At 35.8% G+C, this 26518-nt stretch overlaps 1 protein-coding gene across 2 annotated transcripts in view; it reads left to right on the plus strand.

Annotated features, from left to right (window-relative positions):
* Window positions 1–3032: 3032 nt before the first annotated feature.
* LOC116259353 (uncharacterized) overlaps window positions 3033–26518 on the plus strand; it is a 29607-nt gene continuing 6121 nt past the window's right edge. Inside the window, exons 1-17 of one of the 2 annotated variants that reach the window (XM_050078947.1) lie at window positions 3033–3277; window positions 3406–3436; window positions 3567–3640; window positions 4819–4884; window positions 4989–5060; window positions 5976–6048; window positions 13966–14003; window positions 14136–14252; window positions 20106–20225; window positions 20322–20402; window positions 20522–20590; window positions 23758–23835; window positions 23913–24071; window positions 25074–25181; window positions 25360–25428; window positions 25514–25576; window positions 25685–25848. In XM_050078947.1, the coding sequence (XP_049934904.1) occupies window positions 3269–3277; window positions 3406–3436; window positions 3567–3640; window positions 4819–4884; window positions 4989–5060; window positions 5976–6048; window positions 13966–14003; window positions 14136–14252; window positions 20106–20225; window positions 20322–20402; window positions 20522–20590; window positions 23758–23835; window positions 23913–24071; window positions 25074–25181; window positions 25360–25428; window positions 25514–25576; window positions 25685–25848 (1391 nt within the window). In that variant the 5' untranslated portion in view covers window positions 3033–3268. The remainder of the gene's footprint in view (window positions 3278–3405; window positions 3437–3566; window positions 3641–4818; window positions 4885–4988; window positions 5061–5975; window positions 6049–13965; window positions 14004–14135; window positions 14253–20105; window positions 20226–20321; window positions 20403–20521; window positions 20591–23757; window positions 23836–23912; window positions 24072–25073; window positions 25182–25359; window positions 25429–25513; window positions 25577–25684; window positions 25849–26518) is intronic. The other variant, XM_031637126.2, reaches the window with a different exon arrangement.

Genomic DNA, 26518 nt, shown 5'->3' on the forward strand with positions numbered 1-26518 from the left:
TTCCCAGAATTTTGTTCAACTTCTCTTCCGATTTGATGGTCGATTCTACTTGAGACTCATTTGAATGTAATTTCAGATTTTGGGTCCAAGCCCAACCCCAATCCACACGTATTTTATACTTCGGATCCAAATTCAGATATTGTCTATTTCTTTTCTCTCTATCTTAATGGTTTGATGATTTGCACCGGCACATATATAAAGAATAAAACTTAGTTTGGCTCATGTTTCGAACCAAAGGAAAAATGGTTGTTCAATGGGTACCAAACGCGTCACTTCTAAAAACCATCCAGTCCTAGTGACACTGGGGTATTATGGTCATTAGTTAGTGGCAAACTTGTAATTACCAACTATTCCCATCGGTAAGACCAGTCAATTCTCAGCTTGTCCATTAGATTTATGAATGTCCTGAGTCGGATAAGGGTAGGACATAATTTTTCAATCGAGTTGAAAATATAAAAAAACCCGGAGATCGGGTCGGCTCGAAACTCGATCTTCGTTTTGGCTAGACCCGATCTGGTTTTCATATATATATATATATATATATAATTAATATTAATAAAATATTAAAATTCTATGTAAAAATTAATAAAAATAATATTAAAAATATTTTATTAGGTCGAATCTAGCTTCTTTTTTCAGATCGGGCCAGTACCCAATGCCCATGCTTAACTGAAAATAGTGTGCGTGTTGACTTAAAAATAGACTTGCACGAATTAAAACAGCCATATATTTACGGCACCATGTTTAATATGGTTGATTCCGAAGCAATTCCTTTTAAAGTGGACGAGAGAGATGGCAAGTATTATCTGCCTGAAGATAGCAACGTTTCATTAATTACTGTCACTAAATTGGCACCATAACGGCGGCTGACACTTCTTCCAGAAACTATCCATCAACAGACAGCCTTCACTCAATTTCAACTAAAGTGCAAAGTAAAAATTGGCAGCTCGAAACAGCTGAACACCTGAAACCACTCGACCGTTGAGTTTTCTTCTTTTCCAGTATTCTGGAACCAAAACAGCAAAATTTGACTACCAACTGTTCAATAACATGATCCTTTTTAGTTATGGTATATGCTGTTTTTTTTATATGTAAGATGAAAGGAAACTTAAGCAAATCTGTATTTTGATTTTACTATATCTAATGGATAAAGGGTTCCCTCATCTCAATCTATTGATCAATGACTCCGGCGTATACAAGTATTTATAGGCCAGAATATGGCTTCAATATAGGCCTTGACACACAAATGGATAGCCATCAGTTACTTATACAGTTAGAAACTGATAGAACAGTCTAACTTACAGAAAGACAGCAGATAGGAGGAGCAGTTTTGAAGCTTCTAAAATAAATTGAAGGTAGGGACAAACTACTAACGGAATGCGAGTATGTAGCTTTCTTTTTTCTTTTTTCTTTTTTTCTAGAAGCTTCCCTTAAGGCAATGTGTCATAGTCTTATCAACAAAAGAGACTTCTCTAACTACTCAAGAACTGCTTCATGCTTTATGTTCTCTGAGTTCGGAGTCTTCAGACACATGTGAACTTAGAGGCCGTTATGGCAACCATAACTGATTGTTATTGTTCAATGGATCTGCCTTAAAATTGGAGCAGATTCTTAGAACAATGTAACAAATTGTTTAACGAATTTGCTTCAAGTTTTTGGATAATTCTTTGGACGGTATCAATCTCTTACTGTTGCCAAACAGGTTTCCATATAAAGCATCTGCTGCTTGTTGATAGTTCTTGACAGGAATCATGTGTTACTGTCATGTTACTTGACAGGAATTGCTGTCTTGAAAATGAATATGTTTATGTACTAGTCTGATATCAATTGTCTGGTATTCTTGTTGCAGGACCAACATTAACTGTGTCCTGACAACTTCATTGAGCAGATTGTGGAGCAGTATGTGTCGGCTCACCAACAGCATTGCTTGTTTATCTTTTTAGCCTTGAACGTGCCTGATTTGTTCTTAACGCTTTTATGAAGTGGTGCATCTAAATAACATCTTTTATGTTTTAAGCAAAAGTCTTCTTTCCTTCATCATTCGCTGAATGAATGATTTGAGATATGCAGTTGTTGTGGTTGATGATCATGGGTTTTAGAGCCTCTCTGCTGAATGATTTTAGATGCTGCATTGAACCAGGAATTAAAGGAAGGGTATTTTGTGCATAATAACTTGTTTAGTGCAGCACCATTTAAAGGGTGCAAATTTACCATATCAGATTGACTAAATATATTTAGAATTGATTCTCAAATTTCTTATGGGTCTCGTTAGGGATGTCAATATATCCGATTTAAATCGGATATCCGACCGATCCGATTCGAAAAAATCGAATATGGAAAAAAATTGAATATTCGATTTCTTAATCGGATCGGATTTGGATTTAATAAATGGCATCCGATCGAATTCAGAATCAGATCAGATTCATTTTTAGACAAATATCCTATATCTAATGCTATTAAATTTTGAAAATTGACAAAATCCGGTTCAAAATTTGGATTCAGATTCAAATATAAATATAAAAATCAGATTCAAATTGTAAAATTAGATTTCAGATTCGGATATGACTTTTCTTTATTCAAATTTGGATTCAGATTCAAATTCAAATATGCGAATATCCGAAAAAATGAATATGGTTAAAGATATATCCAATCTGAATTTGATCCATTCATATCCCTAGGTCTCTGCATCAAAGTTTCGTACTTGCCACTCTCTCTCTAAATAATAATAATAATAATAGTCATCATCATCAACCTTCAAGCTTTTGTTACAAAACATTTTCCTGGATTGTTTAGAAAATCACGATAAAAAGTTGTTAATTAATATTAAATGACTAAAATATACTATTTGCTTTTTATCTCCTTGATATTCTTTTAGCCTTTCATCTTGAAACGAACAAGGTCAGCATGATACAAATGTTAAGAAAGTCAAATTTCCGGTTTTATATCCAAACTTCAGCCGTCGCGATTTCGGCTTCTTTTTTCCGGCCCTTTCCCATTACGTGGTTGTCATTGTAAATCCGACCTGATTCTGGGCCTCTGGCTACGTTTGATCCAGTTTGGTCCGGAACATATTTTATGAGGTCGGGTCGGATTTACAAGAGCAATGCGTGACCGGACCGTCGACGGTACAGATTGACGAGTCTGTTCTCCCGCGATTCCCATCGCTAGGTCGGAGCGTCGTCCCGTGAGACTTCTTTCTCAGGGTTTACCAAACCTCCCGCGTCCCCCACCTTCTCTCTCCTTTACATCTCATCTTCCTCTGTTGGAAATGTCGAAGGTGGGTCATTCTCGTTATGGCTGATCGTGAAACTATCGCCAATTTCTTGTCTGGATTTGGGTTTTTGTTCGTTAGTCGGTTCGAGCTTAATCTTTGCTATTTTTTTTTTTCACTTGTGCACTATGCAGGAAACGCGCTTGTCTTCCTCAAATAAGTCCGGTAACCTTGACATTCAAGCTTTTATTTTCAGTCATTTGTTGAGAGTTGCATAAAACCCGAGCTTCGATTGCTTTTCTTGTTGGGTGCCATTTTAGTTTTGGCTGATTTTTTAATCTTTTGCCTTTCCCAGAGAATCGAGCAAAAGGAACCGAGGTTTTCATTGGGGCACTAGGTCGATCGGTGACGGAAAACATGATTCATCAGGTCCCTTTGTAATGCTTATTTGATATATCTTGCTATAGTTAACTTCTTGGTCATTCGAGGTATGGGGAAAGTTTCGGGAATTTCTTTGACGAAAATGTCGGAACAGAATAAACGTAAAGATTATTCAACTCGGATATTATATCTGCAATCTTATAGGAATATTAAAGCTTCGTATATATCTATACTTTGCTGCCCAAGTTGGAGGCGATATCACCCCCCCGAGCAAATGAACCATGCGTTGTGTATGTGAGCCTCATCGGCTGATTGAAGCTGAACAGTTTATTGATAAACCCTGTGTAGATAATTGAATGAACAGAAGAGTGTAAATCCACTTCAAACTTGTCTTCCATAACTTCAATAAGCACCTTCACAATTTGCTTGCCTATTGGCTGGAAGGTTCATATATGGTTATGGAAACCCTTTTTGTGCTCTACCTTTTTCGACAATTCCAGGTATAAAAACCAATATATGAAGTTGATTCAGTTAAAATTTTGATGCTATTTCCATCACCTAAGAGTAGAGTTATGTAAGCACCTCACTCCCTTCGATAATGGTCTCAGGTGTGTATTGTTCTATATACTCCCTTAGATAATTTTCTCAGGTGTCTATTGTATTACATATAAAGTCGTATATGTTTTGCATGCGCTATTAGCTGCAAAGGTTAGAGAAATTTCTATAAACATGTTGTTAGATACTTATGTATATCCTGAGTTTGCTGTTGAAAACTTGAAACAATTTGGAGATGTGGCGATTTGGCAAGGGAGCAAGTAAATTAAATTTCCTGCTGACGGGTTTAGATTGGTAAATGAATATTTTTTTTCTTCCAAATCGATTTGGTATATCTGTACCTTTGTGACTTGAGCTTTTCTTAAACCATGTGTACAGTGATATACTCCTTTTCTTGGAGGAAAAAATGTGTCTTTTGTAGTGACTTTTAATCAATCCTCTTTTGAGAAGTGGTCCAGAAGCATTTGTTGGATTAGATAACTTCTCCTTTTTTATGCTTCAGTTCTTATGCACTTCAGTTTGGTGCAAGAAGATATTGTTCTTATCATTGTGTTAATTTGACATCTATTACATTCTTCTGTACCTGTCTTTATAAAATTTAATTTTTAGGAGTTAGCCTTTGATTTTTCCTGTAGGGATAGTAAAACAATAATTTCTGCTCGATTTTGCAGGTTTTCTCCTCTTGTGGAGAAATACTAGAAATACGCCTGATGAAGGATAAAAATGGAATATCAAAGGTCCTAATTGTTAACTCACGTTCAGATTAACTTCATTTAATCATTTAATTGTTATGCTTCAGTATTTTTCAATAATTAAATGTTTGGCTGCTTTATCATTGCAGGGATACTGTTTTGTGCGTTTTACAACAAAAGATGCTGCTCTGAGAGCTCAAAAACAAAAGGATGGTTATGTGGTATGCCTATGAAATTGCACCATTTTGTCTTGGACAGTTGTCCCTATGATTCTTTCATGTATATCTATCTTTTATATTCTTGAAGCCTCCTTTTGTTGAATATCAATTTCGAGGAGATTGCTGAGTGCATCGTATTTGTCACCTTTTTCTTTGTTTGCCAAAAGCAGAAGCCCCCAATGACCCTAACATGTTCAAGTCTTATGCTCCTCATATGACATCCATGTCTTTTTAAGTTTTTGAAACGTTTGCAGTCAGCTTCAGGTCATGTTTGCTGTTGATGGAAAAACGTTGAATAGAAAAAATATTAAATTTGCTATTTATATTCGGTAGTGGCCTTATAATTAGTCGACTGCACATCCCAGCAACTGCACTTCAGGTCTTAGTTGTGAGTATTTTCTTCCAGACCACTGGAAGCTTTATTAGGTATATTATTCTGAAACTTTTTGGCCGATATTATACTAAGCACTCAATGCTTGATTTGCAGGCTCAAGCTTAAATTTCTCTTTTGTTCAGTTTTCAAGCTATTCCTTTTCGCCAAACTGCTTTTAGTATTTTATCTGCACCCTAAGGTCTCAACCATTTCCAATTTAGTGCTTTTTTACTTTCTTTACATGTGTCTCTTGGCTCAGCTCCGATGAAAGTGTCTGCAAGCACCATTTTGGTTTACTTTGTTGTGTGACAGAACATCCAGCTGTCTATTTATATGTGGTTTTCTCCAACTATGTCTGCATACACGTTTTTTCTTGTTATTTGTCAGCAAGCAGTGGAAACATTGATGTGAACATTAATATACTTGAGCATGCAAGATTGATGGATTGTACATGATTTTTTTTTTAAAATTTTTAGCTTCTTTATTTCAATGCTAATCTATTGTGCTGCCCTTTTTTGTTTGTTGGCTTGCTTCAAATATTTCAGATGGAAGGTAAAAAGATTGTGGTGGCTTTGTCATCTGATCAGAGTTCCTTGTTTTTTGGTAGCTTAAGGAAAGGTAAGCTTATGATTGGTTTTCTTCTTATTTAGTATTGATAACACTGATGCTTAAAAGTAAAGAGGACAAAGAACTAATATGTCTGATCTGCAAGAAGGGGTTAGGGTAAAGGAGAGGTGATAATGGTACAAGAATGGCTGATTCTCTTCCTTGAGGTTTTTGTTAATGATTAGCAATAAGGATTGGAAACTCTCTTAGTGAATGGTGGATGGTGCTAAGCTTGCTGCTAAGATACATACACTTTAGTTTGTAGCACAGCATGTATACCCAATGTTACATGGGTATGGGTGTGGGTGCAGACATAGGTTCAGAGCAATTTTAAGAAGCTTGGGTACAAGGATATGATTTTTTGTGTGTGTATATATGTAAAAATATCATAGTCACAAAAAATGTGTTTTTCTTGAAAAGAATACGATAAATTAAATTGCTGTTTAAAACTAAAAAAACACGTTTTTTTGAAAAAAACGTTAAAAACACGTTTTTTTCATTTTTTTTAATGCTAAACAGTTTTTTTTTTCATTTTCTATTTTTTATTTGTTGCAAATCTACTTATATTTTGATGTTTGTTTTATTAGTTTCTCACTTATTTTATTTTTCCTCCATTTTTAGTTTTTTTTTTAAATTTTTAAAAATTTACCATATTTTCTCCATATTTTTTTCTTTTTTTCAAGCTCGCCGTATTATACTCGAGAAAAATCTCACCGTTTACAACTCTAAAACGTTATTTATGACTATGACATGTATAACTAAAATATGATTTTAAACAAACAGTACAATGCATATCTGACCAACAAAAAAATCTGATTTGATGTGAGAATATTAGGTTTCAGATCCAGAATTTCAGGAAAGAGGTTACAAAATTATTTTAGTAAGAAACGAATACAATGAGAAGTAGGGTTTAAGAAACCAAGAGTTTAGACTGGAAAAGAATGAGGAAGATCTCTGACTGGAAGATCAAATAAACTGCATGGTTTGCACTTTGCATGCTAAAGAAAAATACTGATAGTGCATCGGAAAGAAAGAATGCATATTTGTGTCATTGCATATTCATATCATTTGCAAATCAGTTATGTCTATAGCTAGCATATGTGCATTTAATTGAGATAGCACCAGCATATTCATTTCTATGGTTATGTAAGACTTCTAATTAGTTTGATAGAATCACGAATGTTCATATCACTGCATGCTAAAAGAGAAACTAAAATTTACTAAAACTAAGAACGAGAGAAAGGGGGGGGGGGAGGGGATGGATTGAGGAAAACTAAGAAAGAGAGAGCAACTAGAGAGGACAAAGAAAGGAAGAGGCATGAATATGCCTGAAAGGGAGGGAGAAGCAGAGAAAAAAGGGAGGCAGAGGTAACATAATACCCGTTGCTGGAGAGAGAGCACCCAAAAAAAAAAGGGTGGTTTGCTTTCATGTGGATATTAACATCATACCTGTCCGTCATGGTGTAACCAAAGGGAACCAGCACTTTTATGTGGATATTGACATTTATGACTCAGAAATTATAAGTTTGACTAAAATTGTAGGATACTTAGAACAATCCAAAGGACGCTTGCAAGATATTGATCCTACAAGATATTGATCCTCCCATGTCTATTGAAAAAAGAAAAACTGTGACAATTTATTAGATATTGTACTAAGCATGCAACAATGCCGCCATAAAACAACTTAGAGTTCAGACATCTTCATTAGACTCTTCCATCAGTCATAGTTAGCGATGAGTAGAGATGTGGCCCCATTAAAGTGAGTGCAACAACCTTAAAATTTTCCTTTAGTGAAAGAAAAAACATCATATAAGATAAATTTAAGTAGCCATTAGTCACGGTAGCTAGAATAGAATCCATTGTTTTATTTAGCATAAATTTACATTGCAGGAATCATGGCCTTTACAAGCCAGACACATGCTTTAGATCCAGACTCAAGGCTACCCATCTTTCCTTCCCATTCAAACCTAGCCCTTCCCATTCAAACCTAGCCTTTCGTACATGTCCAGGCCTCATTTTAGATTTAAAAGACCACATTTTATTAGACAACCCGTGGCAAAATAAAATGAATCTCACTTGTCCAAAACTCCTTTCCCTAATTGCAACCCATTTAAACCTAAATAATAGGTAGATTCAATCTAAAACTCTTCCAGATGTCTCAATGGAACATATATTCCTTAGACCTCAAAGCCTGGATGCTTATCTTACCTTGGAAAGAAACCTCAAAGCAGCAGAAAGCAGTTGGAGGAAAAAGGAAAAAGAAGAATTAAAAGAAAAAATAGAGAAGTTGAAGCAAAAAATAGGGCTTTGGAAAAATATGCCGAAGAAGAAATGAAAAAATTAGGAGAAAAAAGAGAGACAATTCTTCCAAAACTTCTATTAGTAAAGGACCATATCTACCGCCTAGTCTTGAAGGATGAAAGGTGAGAACAAGTCAATATGCAAGGCATGCCTAAAGAATATGGCAAGAAGTCCCAACATGCAGAAGCCTGGTCTGCGCTTTAATTTAATTAGGTATCATCAAGATTATCATGAAAACAATTTCTTTTGTGAATGTGAAAAATAATTTTCCATAGTACATACTACTCTTAACCTTAGACGATGGAAAAATCAAGAAATTCAAGGAATAAAGCTATCTCCCAAGAGTTTATTGGATCAGAGGTTTTTAAGAAGAATTATGGTAACCAAGGAAGGATAGGGAAAACATGTGGAATTTAATTGGCAATTAGCATATGCAATTAGAGGGCTGTTCAAAGGAAACTCAGTAAACCCCTATGGATTTGTCAATATAGATATAGAAGTTATTCTTCCTTCTTATGAATATCTATGTGAAACAATGCAAGAAATTCTTATTAAAATTAATATTTGGTTGTAACCCCTACAAACTAGAATTCCTGCAGCCTAATGAGAAGAAGATGGAGAATGGAACAACAGAAAATACTGAGATAATAATGAGGAATATGAAGAAAAACCTATGGAAAAATGGACAATAATTAGTAGTAGGGACGATGCTGCTGGGTCCTTAACCCTGCAGCCAACGTTTGTCAAGATCGGAAAAAATTTGACCCTTGTAAGTAACGGTTAAACTTCTCATGGGTACAATACATCCTATGTAAAATTCAAGTAGTATTCGTTTGATCATTGATGAGGTGTGTGATAAACTTCTCATTGGGAAAATCCCCCAAGTGAAAACATGGATTTGCATTGTAGGTCATTGCTTAAAATCTACCTTGGGCCAATTCTCTAGGATAAGTATGAGTTTTACATTCATAAATTTTTTGACATAAAAATTTACCTTACAAATACCATACAGGATAAACTTTAGGTTACCTCTGAGATAAATCATATTGAGGAGTCCCTAGAAGATTGTCGTAGTTGTCGACAAACCTTTGTAAAATAAAACAACATATCCAACGAGATTAAAGGCAAAAGGAATCTCGCACACGTTAGACAAGTGCAAGTAATGATAAGTCAGATTGTTTTTTATTTGGAAAAAACAAAGGCGGTTACTGTAGCAGTTACTCTAATAGTTATTGTGGCATTGTGGAGAACACTCTTTGGCATTTTAGTACTATAACAATTCGGGACACTGTAGCACTGCGGCAAACATTGTGTTGCACTGTAGCACTTTTGACTTTCGGACACGTTCGATTGCAGCCTCATCCAGCACACGACATCTGTCCATTTTCAAGTTTCTTCTACCTTAGTGCTTGTAACGACTTTTGTTTGTTTATGCTTTGTTTGTTCGAGAAGGAATGTGATTCCTTTTTCAATTTGTAATGTTGTTTGGAGTTTGGTGCCTATATAAGCACCACCCCGGAGTTTGTAAAAATCATCCTCATCTTTGTTCATATTCATCCTCTATCATCATCCCTCAATCCTTTGTACATGTGCTTACTTGTTTGGTCTTGAGCCTTTCTCGATCTCCATTTCGACCCTCTTGCCTTCTTCTTTATCCCTATTCGTCATGGTGTAACCAAAGGGAACCAGTGCTTTCGTGTGGTAAATCCTCCAGCTGATTTTTGCTTGTGCTGCGTTGAGGGTTTTTTCCAAGGTAAGATAAACATCCAGGCTTTGGGGTCTAAGGGATATATGTTCCATGAAGACATTTGTAAGAGTTTTAGATTGGATGTGCCTATTTTTTAGGTTTAAATGGGTTGCCATTAGAGAAAAGATTTTTGGATAAGTGGGATTCCTTTTATTTTGCCACAGGTTGTCTAACACTTTAGAGAAGGGTGGTCGGATTTAACACACGAAAGCGTGTTCGCTTTCATTCCACCATGACAGACAGAGACAAATAAGAAGGGAAGAGGGTCAGAATGAAGACTGAGAAGGAATGACTAAGAATCAAACAAACAAAGCACTTGGAAGAAAGATTGAGGATGATGGTAGATGATGAACAAAGAAGAGGACGATTTTTATAGACTCTGGGATGATGCTTATATAAGCACCAGACTCCAAACGACTTTACAAATTGGAAAAGGAATCATATTCCTTCCCGAACAAACAAAGCATAAACAAACAAAAGTCGTTATAAACGATAAGGTGAAAGAAACTCAAAGATGGACAATTGTCATATGCTGGATGAGGTTGCACTAACGTGTTCGAAAGTTCAAAGTGCTACAATGCAATACAGTGTCTGCCGTAGTGTTAAGTGTTAAACAGTGTCCCACACTGCTACAGTACTACAGTGCCAAACAATGTTTCTCGCAGTGCCACAGTGACTGTTATAATAACCGTCTTTATTTTTTCCAAAAAAGAAACTGCAACTTGTCATTACTTGCACTTGTTTTACGCGTGTGAGATTCCTTTTGCCTTTATTCCCATTGACTTCAATGCTTTATTTTACAAAGACTTGTCGGCAACTACGACAACCTTTTAGAGGCCTCTTGAGATAATTTGTCTCAGGGGTAACCCAAAGATTATCCTGTGGGGTATTCGCATGGTAAATTTTTATGTCAAAAAGTTTATAAATGTAAAAGTTAAAACTCATATTTATCCTGCAGAGTTGGCCCACTGTAGCTTCTAAGGCGATGTCCTACAACGCAAATCCATGTTTTGACTTGGGAGATTTTCCCAAGGAGAAGTTTATCATGCATATTCTCAAACGGATAATACTTGAATTCTACATGGAAAGTACTGTACCCATGAGAAGTTTAACCGTTACTTACAAGGGTCAAGTTTTTTCGTTCTTGACGAACGTTAGGCTGCAAGGTTAAGGACTCAACAGCGTCGTCCCTACTATACTAAATTTTGTCCATATTTTCCGTACTTTCTTCTTCATATTCCTCATTATCATCTCAGTCTTCTTTGTTTTAACATCGTCCATTGTCTTCTCTTTGGAGAATTGCTCCTATACTCTGGGTATCTCTTGTCAGCTCTACGTCTTAGCTAGCTTGGATCTGGCAAAAATGTTCACATAGAGTAGGGTTTATTCTTATATTACTTTGGTAGGGTATACAGAAACTTGCAGTAATTCTGTTGTCTGCTAGATAAATGCGTGTATGTCTATTTTGGGTGATCATCCAATTGGTTCTGTTCCAATTGGAGGTCTGGTCTCTGGCTATTGTGAATGTTTTTTTTTTCTAAGTTGAAAATAAACGTCATCACAGCTTTGAGAGTGGTTGCCGGAATTCTAGTTTGTAGGGGATACAAACCATTATAAATTTTAATAAGAATTTCTTGCATGGCTTTACATGGATATTCATAAGAAGGGAAAATAACTTATATATCTATATTAACAAATTTGTAGGGGTTTACCCAGTTTCCCTTGAACAGCCCTCTAATTGCATATGCTAATCGCCAATTAAATTCCATCTGTTTTGCCTGTTCTTTCTTGGTTACCATAATTCTTCTTAAAAACCTCTGATCCAATAAACTCTTGGGAGATAGCTTTATTCTTTGAATTTCTTGATCTTGCCATCGTCTAAGATTAAGAGTAACATGTATTATGGAAATTCCTTTTTCACATTCATGAAAAGAATTGTTTTTATGATGATCTTGTTGATACCTAATTAAAGTAAAGCCTAGACCAGGCTTCTACATGCTGGGACTCCTTGCCATAATCCTTTCTATATCTTTCCATAAGCCTTCAAGAACTGTCAGGAAGGGTCGCATGCTTGACCCTTTTCTGCCCTATATACACAGGGATCAAAGAAAAAAAGCTCCAATTTTTTGATGAATATAGATTCCATCAGTTTTGATTGAGTTGAAAAATGGAAAAATTCGTCCGCGGGTGTGTTGAGCACATCCAACACGTTCAGATGGGTCAGACCTGCAAATGAGCCGTGTCCAGACCTGCACCTGTGTCTGCACCTGTGCTTGGGTGTGTCCAACCTGGTAGAACCACTTAAACAAGGTGGCAGTGTATACCTTTCTGTTTTCTTAGGTTTTCTTTTTGGCATGTACTGACAGCAGACAGAATGCTCACTTTAGGGGGAGACAAATATATGCGCTTTTGAGTTTGTTTTTAAGACTTGGGCAAGTCAACTGAGTTGGCTCAGCTGAGTCAAGTGACTCGGACCTCAATCTGGTAAGAAAAAAACCAAAAAAAACAGGAAGTTGGTTAGACTTGGCTGAGTCATGTTGTGGCCTCGCTGAGTTATCCAATTTTTGCAGAGTTAGCTGAGTTTTGGCCGAGGAAGCCAAGTCGAAGATTTTTTTTTATGAAGTCTATATGGCTATGTGCATGTCTATATATTTATATTTGACATTTGAAACATTATGTTAGAAAAGAAAAATAAGAAAAGTGAAAAAATGTAAAAAACCACTATATTTTAGATAAATTTTTAATTCTAAATATATTTTAAAATTTCTGGGTTTATTTTAATTTTTAATAACCATTTTCAACTTTTGTCAATGTACTTATAAGAAAATTAATAGAAATTCTAAATAATTTTAATTTTTTAAACTATAAATTAAATTTTTAAATTTGGGAGATTTTCTGGGAAAACATTCCTGATTGATGCCTGGCAAAACTTTGTCGATAAAAGGCTGAGAGCATATCTGGGACAACGATATACATGCATTATGCATATTACATATAACTATATCAATGTTAACGAACTACAAACGTTATGAGAAGAATGAAATTGTGAAAACCATGTCAAGTCATTCAGTTGACCAGCAAGTCACAGGTCAATCCACTTTGATGCGAATCTTTAGTCACTGGGTTTGAAAGCCCTTAGATGAGGTAATAACATGGTTGTAATTTGGGTGTCTGAGAGTTTAATCCTGGTAAATTGGTAGTCTTAACTCTTTGAACCACAATCATGAACTTTTTTATTTTTTTTTAATGGCAATTTTTATTTTTTAAATGTTTGCCAAATATATTTCTGGATTTTTTAAAAATAGATAGATGCTGGGATCCAGAACGCTTGTAGCGTGTATCATGATTGATGGAACTTTTAGCCTTTTGACTTAGTAGTAAAAAATGTGTCTATTTACCTGCCTAGGCACACTTGGGTGGGCTACACCTAGGAGGCCAAGTGAAGAAAATGTTGTAAAATTTTTGTCTTTTTTTTTTTTCCTTATACTACTTTCACCTCTTTGTTCCTTTTCATCTTCTTCTTTCTCCTCTACTTTTCTTTTGTTTACTGTTTTTTTGCCAGCCTAAGCCCCTGCCTAGCCGCTGCCTAGAACGCCCACTGCCTAGGCCTTCGTACCATTGGAGTCAAGTTGCATAGATATTCTATAGCGAGTGAACTGCAGATATGTTTTATCTCCCAAGTGTTTTCAGTATCCCAACAATTTAGGATAAGTTCTCAATCAAAATAACTTCCTGGTGTGCTACGTATCCGATAAACAAACTTACGAAGGTCTTCTTTAAGCCATATCTTTATGAACGACTTTTTAGTACTGATTCCTATCCTATTTTGTTATCTTATCTTCCATAATGGTTTCATTTTTGTTATTTTGTTTTGTCTTTAGATTGGAGTCAAGAAGAATTTGAGAAATTGGTGCGCCAGGTAAATATTTCTTGATCATATGATTTCATTTGTTTATTACCTATGCACCATTTTCAAGGGAAAAAGAAAGAGAAAAGAGCCAGAAAAAGACTTGGATCATTGTTATGAGTTCTTTCTTGTTCTAATTCATAGGCATTTGATGATGTTTTATCTGTCGATCTTGCGATGCCTTTAAGTCCTGGAGAATCTGGTAGAGGGAAAAAGCAAAAGAACAGGGGATTTGCATTTGTTCACTTCACTTCTCATGCTGTGAGTTACCACCATCAAATTTCTTTCTCATTCAAGTCTTGTTAATCTTATTGAACTACTTTGTTATTATCTTCTTATGAATTTATATTGTTTTTTTCTAAATGGGTTAACATTCATCTTCACAAGTTATTGCTTGTTGGTTAGATCTTCTAATTGTATATGTCAAGCCTTTTATTTTGTTTACTAATTTTTTCATGCCCTGTTGATTCTTTGGCAGAAATCTTCATTCGGCGAGCATGTTGTGGCCCTAATGGGTTTCATTTATCTCATTGTCATTGAATTATGCTTCCCGTAGTTGGTTCTTTTAAACAAAAGTGATTTAGTCTACCCCTATCATGTCAAACTGCTTGAATCATACTGATTTCTGCTCAACATGTCATTGTTTTGGTAACATATTTTCGTGTATCCATTCTTTGTGACTTTACATTATCTCCAGCTTCTGTGGCTTCAGTTTGTTATGTCAATTGAATCAGTTGATCTTTCATCTTTGCTTTCCATTATCTACAACATTTCCATGTCAATACTAAAAAAGTATCACAACGAATGTAAGTTGTGGTGTTTTCCTTCTCGTAAAATTGGATCTTTCTTCCATGTTATGGTTGCCATCCTCTATTTTCTAGATTTTCACTAGTTAGGGCAAGCATTTTGCTTCTATTCCTTACTGCTATGTGAAGAGAAAAGGTAAGCTATATCCAAATTACAAAGTGTAATCTCCTGAAAATGCATTCCTGTTTAGGCACTTCAAGGGCCAGTGTTTTACCACTGTTTCTTTAGACATCAAATCAGTGAAGCACAGGCTGCTTATTTGTTCAAACAGTTTTCTGCTGGAACAGTGAAACAATTCTTCTGTTGTACTTCTAACATACACATGTAATTGTGGTTTATTGTGACTAGTAATGGTCATAAGCAACAGTTTTATATGGTTTCTAGGCATGAAAATCTTTGCAGCCACTTCTATCATTGATCTGGACTTTGGATTAATGGAGGTGGTAGTGTGGTTGCCACATGGTATGCTTTCAAGAAACCATGTGTCTGCCTAAATTTGATAGGCATGAACACGTTTCTGTCTCCTCAAGGTAGCATAATCACATCTATGGGATTAAAAGACAATTTTCTATGTATTTTCCTCTGGTATCACTGGAAGTCTCTGTATATGAAGAGCATTTGCTGTTAATACTAGTCTTGGTTAGTCATATCCACAAAGCAAATGATACTTATCCTGTATATCTTCTTGTGAATTGTGTCCTTTTCCAGTCTATGGAACTTGTTATCATTTTCTGAAGGGAACTTTATCTTAGTCTTATTTTTTAGGTTTTAATGCTGTATGATTTTTTCTTCTTTTTCCCATATCTGAGTCATGTTTGAGCTCTTCCTAGACTAATCCATCCTCTCTTAGATCATTTTTGCTCCCTGCTGACTGTATGAGCATTTTCATGATTTTGTCTCATTATTTGTTAAAGTGGTCTATTTCTATTAGTTAACCACTGGTTACTATTGAACACATTTGAAGACAAACTTTAATAGTATCATTTTGACTAGCAACCTGCAAAGGGTTTTCTTGTTAAAACAGTTTTTTACTTGTGTAGTTTCCTGTGCTTTCTGAAACTTGCAAAGGTCAACATTTCTTGTTGACAGTTTGATTTAGGTGATCAAATAATTGCCTTTAATTGTAACTGCTTTCTGGTTGGTGCTCCTCTGAGATGACATTTTTTTAAATTCATGCTTTTCTGTTTTTTAATAGTCTCTGGTTGCTACAGGGCGGTTGTTTAACCATAGATATCTTATCATGGTTCAATAAGTCATAAGGAAGTAAAACTAGACTTTGTCTTGTAAGCTAAATTATTTATTTGCACCATCACTCCCTTTCTTGTCCTTGTGAAAAGTCCAAGTCTTCATCTAACGGAGTGTGGTTTTATGTGCATTATCTTCTTATGGAGACCTCCAGTTTGTTTTTCTGAGTTGGCCCCAAAGCCTCCTTATCTGAGTTGCAGAATTTGAGGTATTTCTTTGGTCAGTTCTTTATCATTTTTTTTCTCATCAAATAACAGAAAATAATTAAGGCCTATTAAGTAAAATCTAGAACTATCCTGTTGTTACTTTTTCACTAAAAAACATGTATCAAGTTAAGAACAACTTGAAATTTTTTGTTTAGGGGTATCACTACAGATACAACTAAATGCTGCACTTTGATTGTTGTGCATTCTGTGTCATATCTATGCAGCGGAGCAGTATCTTCAGATTTAGGTTGGGTAGGAACGTGCCGTTTAATCAGGTTGTTTTAAAGTTTGTAGGAAGCTGTAAGTGGATATTGATGGTTACAGGCTAATAACTTGTGTACCCCTCTGAAAGAGGAATTGGTCTTGCTTAAAGATTCCACTGCTCAGAGGCTTGGGGAACTCCTCAAAATGAACTGGACAATATTTTGAACCTAATGATCCTATGGGACTTGTAAGGATATGGTTGAATTCAGGAGTTTATATGCCAGGAAGTCAATTAGAAAAAGACTCATGTTATCTAACAAATGATTCTGGTGGACTGGATGCTGTTCATTAAGAATGATGAATCAAGTTCTAATTGCAATGTTGTGGTGGTTCCTAGCATAGAGGACATTGCTAAAGAAAAAAAAGCGAAAACGTGATAAATTAAGGCCGTTTAGAACTTTAAAAAACGTGTTTTTTTTTAAACGTTAAAAACAAAAAATGCGTTTTTAATGTGTTTTTAACTCGTTTTTTTCGTGTTTTTTTCATTTTTCCAAGTTCTTTAATGCCAAATAGTTCTTCTTTCATTTTCTATTTTTTATTTGTTGCAAATCTACTTACATTTTGATGTTTTTGTTATTAGTTTTTCACTTATTTTATTTTTTCCTCGTATTTCGTTTTTTAGAATTTTTAAAAATTTACCATATTTTTCCCGTTTTTTTCAAGCTCGCAGTTTTATACCCGAGAAAAACCTCGTCGTTTAAAAATCATTAACGTTATTTGTGGCTATCTACTCTCATGTAGTTATAAACATCTTAAACATGGTTTTGGCCAAGGTTTTAAAACCCTGACTTGGGGCTTGATTCGAAGTGAATTGACGGTTAACTTGCTGAGTCAACTCAGTGACTTGGCCTGGTTTTGGCAACTATATTTTTTCAAATAAAGTATATTGACATATGCATATGGTAGTGTTTTGAACATCTTAACCTTGATATATAAAATTTGTATAAAATGTACATGTATATACTAAATGCCAATTTTGGTTGTATATTTGCTATAAACTAGTAATATGTATATGCATCTTCTCTTGCATCTTCTTGTGATATAATGAAAATTTGACCGATAGTGTATAGTATAGTGTATACATGCATACCACACAATTTTTTAGTATCATTTTATGTAGTTTGCTTGTGTATATACACATTGTATACATGAATGACTATTAAACTTGGTTGAGTCGGTTGAGGCTTTAAACATTGGTTCTGGCAATGGACACACTAAACTCTGTGATATTTTGAAAATATTGCATCATAATATTGCTAACTTCAAGCCCATATTGTCAAGGGCTCGCCTGATAGCCTAGGCTAGCTGGTTTTAGGCGACTTGCCATTTTAAAATGGCAAGAATATAGCCTAGTATGTCTGGGTTCATCCAGACTATTGCCTAGTATGTCTGGGACTCTGGGTTCATCTAGAGACTAGCCTGGGCTTTTTCCATTGACAAATGAAAGGATTAATACATGAAAGGCCATGATGTAAATGTGCCATATCAAAGTCTCATTATATATGATGTTATCATGGTAATGTAGAGCTTGAACTTTTGTTCCTTCTTGAACATGTGCAGCTTCAATGAGCACCTTCTCTTGTCCGTCTCTCCATTACTCGATTGAAGTGTGATTTCTTAGGGATGAGTTTCTGAGTAGCTCTCACTGAAAGCTGTGCCATGCTATTCCCTAGGGGGCTCTTTGGGTATGGGGATTTTTGAGGACATCGTTTTGCTTAGATCATGGATTTTGAAGCTTTAGACATAACATAGTTACCTTTTGGTGATGCTTGTGGTCGGAGAAGGATGACAGAATCTTAAAAGCATAAAAGTCGTTCTTATTTTGATAAGTTGCAGGAGCTAGGGAGACATTGGTTTAATTTGAAATAACAACTCAAGGTAGTCTGACTTTGATTGACCTTACATATTGTCCTTAAATATGTGGTTTTGTTGAAGCTTTGCTTTCCTGCTTTGCCCCATCGTCCCCTTCTCTGCTTTATGATATGCTTAGTTTGGTGTCTGATCAAGAGCTTTCAGTCTGCTGCAGCACTGTCAGTTTCAATTGGCTTGATTAGGTTAACCACAATTTAATGAAATGAGAGAAAGAGCTATTTTATTTAGAAAGAGCATATCAGATGGGCATTGCTGAGGAGTGAGGACAGCAGATCATGTTCTGTTTAGATATTGAGAACTCCTGCTCTGTAATTTCATTTTCGAGTTCCTCGTGGGCAGGGAAACAAGAAAGATTGATGTAACAAGTTGAGTGTAAGTGATGGATAAGGATCTCAAACAATCTATCCTAGGGTACACAAGTACATGCAAGATGGTGTGAAGAGCTCTTCTGACAACGAGCTGCTTTTTATCCATGTGCATTATCAGTATGCATGCCCCAGATACCTTTTTATGCCTGAAATATATAGACTGATTAGAACTAGTATGCGAAGAGTGATTAGAATATGCTTATGCAATCCATTCAATGATGTCATCCCATTCTCTTGTCTCTAGAAAGTTGCCGTACTTGATTTTTTCCAGAGTTCTCCTTTTTCCAATTTAGAATGGAAAATTTTGGACAATAATGAAAATGGGAAGCATGACAAGATTTGCTGGAGAGCTAAATGATGGAAAAGAAGGCTTGCAAGACATGCTCCCTGTGAACAGAAAAGCACAAAAGATTAAGGAGATTAAACTGATTATATCTTTGACTATGTTGAACATGATTTGGAGATGTCCTATGGAAATGTGGTTCTGTTCATATGTTTATTTGTCATTTTTCTTGAATCTGCCTTCTTTCTTACCATATATTTCTCTTTATTGCAATTCCTCCTCTATGAACCGTAAAGTACTTGGTCAGTTGGTTGCTTTAGTAAGTGCATATAATTTGATAATCCATCGATATGGAAGTGCTATATGCATGCAAAATCTTTGAGCATGGATAAATATGTTATGAGCTCGTTTCTCTTCATGCTAAGCTTATTATCTACAAGCTTTTTAGATTCATCAAGTATTGACTTTGATAGATCTTCTGGTGCTTTTGAATCAAGATATTTGAATCGTTGAACATTTTCTTCTTATCTCATCCGGGTTTACTATTTTCATGCTTTTACAGATAGTTTCTTTTGACAGGGTCCTTACTTCAATAAATTCTCCTCTGCCCTGTATACCGACCATCTGCTAGTATACAGTCTATAGATTGCCATTTTCTGGATGTGATAATGGAAAAGAATGACTCTGTAATTCTTATTTGGCCTCTTTAACAACATGATCTCTTATTTCATTGAAGGGGTTTGAATCTCAAAAATAATTCAGGAGTATCTCTTATCTTAATCATCAATTACTTGTCTCCGGTCCAGCAGATATTTGCTGGAGTTCAGTCTGCTGAACACTTCAGATCTTTGCAGCTGCATGGTTCTAGGTTTCAAATATCTATTCTGTTTTCATCAATATCATATAAAGTGGATGCTCAGATGGAGCATCTGCTTGACTAAGTCTACCAAAATTTCCCACCATTATAAATTTTTGGGTCTAGATCACCTGGAAAATGTTCTTCCCAGTTCCAAATCACGTCACTAGCTCCTAAGCATTTGATCGAATCCACTGGAAAATTCTATCACAGGCTGCCGCACGTGCATTTAGAATTGGCAGCAAACCAGATTTTCGCCTTGGGGATGATTGGCATCCTATTGTGGATTGGGCTGAAAAGGAAGCTGAACTTGATCCCGAGGAAATGGCCAGGGTAATCTTTTACATGATTAAATTTCTCATATTTATGATTTTTTATCTGAGAACTGCTACTTGGAAGCAGATGATATGAGTTTTGTTCAAAATTCAGATAACAGTAGCATTTGTTGCCAACCTTCCTGGTGATGTCACTGAGGATTACTTACGAAGGTTGTTTGAGCCATTTGGGAAGGTATTGGCTTTTTTTCTTTTTCTCATCCCTCTTTTATTTAGGTTTAGTTGCAGTCTGCATATCTAGTTCAGAATCTTTTGCTAGTGCATCTGATTTTCTTTATAATTTTCTGTCTGCAGTTGGAGAGGGTTGCAATATCTCGAAAAAGTAATGTACCTGTTGGATTTGTCCACTATACAAGTCGCTCGGTGAGTTATAGATATTCCCATGGTAATCATGTTTATTCTCCTTAGCTGCAAGACATTTTTCTGTGTTTGCAATTTCTACTAATTTCTGTCCTTTTATGTCCCTTCATTTTTCATCATTTCTCTGTTTCACTGATACAGAGGTTAATTGAAGAGGTTGAGCTGAAATTGGTAACATCTTGTTTTAGGACATTATGTTTTAGCATGAAACATCCAGTTTGTATGTTGGAAAATAGAAGGATGAAACACCAAGTCCATACAGCTTAGCTGCTACTTGGAAGACGTTCTCCATTTTTTAGGGTTTTGTTTCAGACAAAATTTTGCCATTCGTCTTTGATTAAGTCTTTTTTGATCATTTGATCCTTATGAGATTTTGTGGAAAACCCACAACCAGTTTCTTGCAGCATATATGCATATATCTGTATGTGTTCTTATATTTCTTCTTAATTTTATTCCCAAGATCAAATTAAACGTACTCCAAACAACTACTCCAGGCTGGTCGTGATCAAAGTTTCAAAACCAGTGAGTTGGGTCTCAACTCATCCATTATCAACTGGTTTCTCAATGGGTCAGCCCGGCAAGGTTGGCCAGGTTTTGCTAACTATCATTTCTGAAAGAAAAACTATATATAGCTTGTCACTAACATATAAAAGGGATGCAAGAACATAACCTGATTAGTGATTACTTCTTATAATTCAGAAATAAATCAAATGAACATCAAGTAAAACATGTAACTGGATCATTGAGCTACCTTATAGTTGCATACTTCAACATAATTGAGTATCAGCTATCAAGCATCAACAGATCAATGAAAAACGACTACCCAACAAAAAAGCAGTAAAGTCAACATTTATTATCAAATGGCGAGTCAAACAAGTTCTGGGTGAGTCTTCTGAGTTTTGAATTAAACTGAGTCTTCGTCCAGAGTTGACATTGTAAGGTGTCTAGTTGAGCTGAGTCAACGACTTGAGTCAGCGGGTTTTTAAACTTGGTTCATGATTAGTCCTTTTAGGGCGTTGACCAACTTGTGGCTGACTTCCAATTTTGAATAGTTAGCTTTTAACCAAAGGTACTTATGTCTAACAGGTTAACTTAACATGATCAGTTCTCCAATAGGTTATAGGACTTGGGAGGGGATGGATTGACATCCCAAGTACTCCACAATCTTTAACATCATGAATATTCTCATGTGCAGAAGAAATAAATGTTGTGATTAATGGTGCAGAGTTTATGAGCTTGACTCTTAAGTTAAACAAGTTTGTAGTTCATGCTGTTCCTCTGAGGTTGTTTATTAAATGAAATTAGGCGAAGCACAGCTTTAGCTAAGCTTATGAATCATGACAACCTAAGCTGTAGCTAGAGTGGCCAAGCTTAACTTAAGCCCAAGCTTGACTTAAACTTGAGTTGAATGGGGTGATTCATGGCCAAGCTGAAGGAACCCATGATTTTGCTCATGTACTCTCCTGCTTGTGATTGGGATTCTGCGGAAATGATGAAAAAAGTACAATTCAGTTGCGCCATTATAACTGTAAAGAACTGATCCATGAACGATCTTTTGATGTTCCTACTGCAATAGTACTTGTGAATCAGTCTGAATACGGTTATGTTAATGAGGAGTATACCAATCATATAGGCTATAATCCTACATATCTGACCCACCCATGCCATTTCAGCACATTACACATTCTCCCTTCCTTTATGAAAGGGGAATGTAGGTGTGTGGATTCAGTTTTCCCTGTTAACGACAATAATTTTAGAACGAATCTTCGCTCCTTTCAACTTACGAGACATCCTACCCTTTATAAAACCAATCAGAAATTCCTACTCTTGAAAACCTTCCTAGCACCAATGAGTTAAACATTTGTGTGAAGTAAAAACGGGTTTGAAAGAGAGAAAACTATAGAGTTGGTGATATATGTTTCCTCCTTGAGACATAATTCTCCAGGTAACCAAAATGGAGGCCTTTCTGTTTCATAGTCTGCTCATGTATTATCTTCTATCAGAGATACTCTTCCTGTTGATGTTCTTGCTGTAGCTAAGCCTGAGGAAAAAATGATGCGTTGGAAACTAACCATGCTACGCTAAGATGATTGCCTATTAGCCCACAAGAACTGAAAGTATGCTTTGACATGTTGCCCGTCGACATGACCTCATCTCCATTCCATTCAGTCTCTAGCTTGCTGCAGCTGAATAGGATCAGTCCTTTTATCTTGATTCGTATTCTATGCCATTTAAATGTCTGTTGTAGGAAATTATTTTCCATAGCAGTGAACACGTAATTTTCCAAGGAAGTATGAGTTAATGGATATCAGCTTATTGTTAATTCAATGAAGATGAATCAACTAAAACTCTTGTCTTGAGGAATCACAGTTCCATGGAAATACAGTTCTTTTTTTTTTGGGGTAAAACTATGATTCTTTGTACTTTGTTCTAAACATGTACAAGATTGGGGAGCACTTTCCTTCAGCTTCAGAAGGGGTTCTAGGTAAGAAGGTTTTCTTAAAGCTTCTGATAATCATGAGAAGGCCATGAGCAACTTGGAGGGAGGTGTGACGGGTGTTTGATAGCAGATGAGATAGTATGCTGAAAGAAAAGACAGCAATATCCTTCTCGGGATACAATAACACTATGATGAAAGAAGTTTACAGGCTACAATAATTGAACTTCTTTAGACTAATCTGCTTGATTATATCTTTTAAGTTCTAACTGTAGAAAAGAGGTTCAGGAAACAGTGTTCTGCTTATCGGACATAAATTTGATTTGTACTGTAGTAAAAGCAATCCGAATTATGCTACCAAAAGGGAAGTTGTTGGGTTTCAAATGATGGATTTGTTTTACGTCTTATGAGAATTATCGGTTGAGTGAGGCAGCTTTGGGATGATTTTGGGGTTCTCCTGGCCGGGAAGGCTCCTCTTTTTCTTATCAAGCTGTCAAGAACTAGTTGTGTGGTTGAAATGGATGAAGTTTTGAAAAGTCCATGCTCTCTCTCTCCCTCAACAAAGTGAACTAGATTTTATTCTTTAATTGAATGATTTGAAAGTTATATATTCATATCTTCGTCTGTTTTTGTTTATCTCTGAACTGTTGAAGTCTTAATGTGCACTTAATGGTCTCTAGCCTCCTGTCACTAGTATTCAATTCTCTCGAGTAAATTGTTCTGATTTCTTTAGGACCTGGATAAAGCAATCAAGGAATTGGATGGAAAGCTAGTTCAAGGACCTGGGAAAGGGCCAAAATTTAACCTTCAGGTACTATGATCCTTTAGATGTTGCTTGGTAATATGGATATTCAGGTCTGGATTATATTGTTGATTCCCTTCTATCAGGTGTCAGTTGCAAGGACTATTGTGAAGGCTGACAAAAGAACTCATGATGAATCTCAAGCAAAGAGTACCCGGGGTGCAAGTCAGTACAAATCATCCAACACATATGACCATTCAGATGATCGTAAGATGAAAGTTCCCCGAGTTGACAGCCCAGTTGAGGTAAATTTTACATTTGCCATCAGTTCGTTGTTCAGAAAAGTATGTTTAGGGCATAATCGCGGAAACTGTTCTCACTTCTCAGCAATTTCTTTTCAGTCAAGATGTGGATTTTCTTGGGAAAATGTTATGAAAGTCTGAGAAGTTTTAGAACTCTAATGTACAAAAGACGAACAAGAAACTTGTCAAATGATAGGTTTTCTAGTATCTTTCTTGCAAAATATATAAATGAATAAGTAGGAATTTTTTTTAGAACATAAAAGAAACAAAATAATGAACTCGCATCATCAAAAATGTGAAAGAGGGTCTTTTATGACAGGAAGAGAGATGTCAGGTATATCTCTGAATGATATTGTGAACATATCATGACATTTTTGGTTAGTGTTATTAGTTATCGGGATGCTGATAATATTGGCAGGCTTCAAATGGTGATAATATCAGGGTATTTCACAGAACCAGAGATGTTTGTCTGAGGCATTAAGATTCATAATAGGAGCTTATTAGGATGAGAAGGTTCAAGCCATCTTAGCTTTGCTTTGTCAAATCTCATCCTGAACTAGGCTCAGGCACGAAAAGTTTGAGTCCAAGTTTAAAGTTGGTATGAAGCAGGAAACCCATTGGATGGCCAAGGTTGATTTATTTGCCAGTCCTATTCTCATCCTAAGAAAAGTTCAACCAAGGCTCTAGGGCAAATAGATTTGCTGAAATATTTATTTTCCTTGGGTTCCAGATATTACTTGGATGCTAGTTAGTTGTTACCAAAAATGGCAAGTCTGACAACAAACACTAGACAAGATCTCTCTCTTTCTCTCCCACTTACATACACACACATAACAAAAAGCAAACTTTTTTGCCCTTCTGTCAAGCTGTTTGACTTGTTATGTTTAGCTCTTTAACATGGTGGAAAAGATATAGTTTCTTGAGATGTGTGGGAAACTATTTTTGTAATTTTCTGCAACTTAAAGTTGTACATTATGTTTCTTCTACATATTTTGTCTCCTGTAGGACACTGGCGTTGCAGATCCTTATGAAGCAGCTGTACTTTCTTTGCCGTCATCAATTACAGGACGGTTGCTTCGCATCTTTCGACTTGGTATTGCTACACGATATGATGTAAGTAATCAACGAGTGTTAAAAGTGAATTGTTTCCCTTAGAATCACAACCTGAGTTGGTGGGTCTTTGGCTTAGGTCTTTTTTTACTATCATAGGAACCTCTTGGTCTGCCAACTTTGTTTGCTTTGGAAATGAGTTATTTATAGTATTATATGATTTATCTTTCACATTCTGCAGATTGACATTCAGTGCATTACTAGCCTGAAAGAACTTCCTGAGTCAACAGCAGTAGCAGTTCTCGATGAGGTATGAATCGTCAGCAAGTTTACAATTGGTTCTTCACCACTATACATGACTTTACATATACTATTGTTTTTTGCTGGCTTTGTAGTTTTTATCCAGTGGCCCAGTTGGTCATGCCAAAGGAGCTTATCTTACAAGCTTAATTGCTAAGGTTCATTTACTGTTTCCCACCTGTATGATTTGAATTTTTTTTCAGCATTCTTTAATTTTATCTATAGATTTTGTAGCTTCATTATATTTTCATATTTTCCTTTTGCAGCATCAGGCTGGCAGATTGGGCATTACCCATGATTCGTTTGCTGTCCGTCGGAGGTCCACAGAATTCACTTCCATTGAGCCTGATTTTGCAAAGGAACGAGCTTCTCTGCATACTCCTACTTATGACTCTTACATTTCTAGACCTGCTGCAACTTCTTCAATCAGGTGACATACATTTGCATTAGTTGTTTTAATTGCTTCATTGTCTACTTCTGATATCATCCGTTGATTGCTAATGAAGCATATAAATGGAACCAATATCCGTTATGTATGCCAACTGTCAAAAAAACCTGTGTTCTACTGGAGAATCTTAAACCACCATTGTGGGTTCTTTTGGGTGGAAAGTGCCAAAACTGAAGTGCTATGATCTGTTACTGGGGAACGCCAGTTATGCAAGTATCAAGTGTTGCTGATTTATTAACATAGCTGATGGTCTGATGCGTTGTTTATGCATATCCAAGTTATCTTGATGTCTTGATTAGGCATGATGCTGCTTTCTATAAGATTTATAGTCACAAGAAACACGTTTCTTCTTTTTGAAAAAAACGCGATAAATTAACTAGCCGTTTAAAATTAAAAAAAAAAACGTGTTTTTTGCGTTTTTTTAAGTTTTTTCATTTTCTATTTTTTATTTGTTGCAAATGTACTTATCTTTTGATGTTTGTGTTATTAGTTTCTCACTTATTTTATTTTTCCTCCATTTTTAGTTTTTTAAAATTTACCGTATTTTTTCGTTATTTTCAAGCTCGCCGTATTATATCCGAGAAGAACCTCGCCATTTAAAACTCCGAGACGTTATTTGCGACTATAAAACAAATAGACTCATAAAGCAATC

The sequence above is a fragment of the Nymphaea colorata genome, chromosome 8, assembly GCF_008831285.2.
Source record: "Nymphaea colorata isolate Beijing-Zhang1983 chromosome 8, ASM883128v2, whole genome shotgun sequence".
NCBI lineage: Eukaryota > Viridiplantae > Streptophyta > Magnoliopsida > Nymphaeales > Nymphaeaceae > Nymphaea > Nymphaea colorata.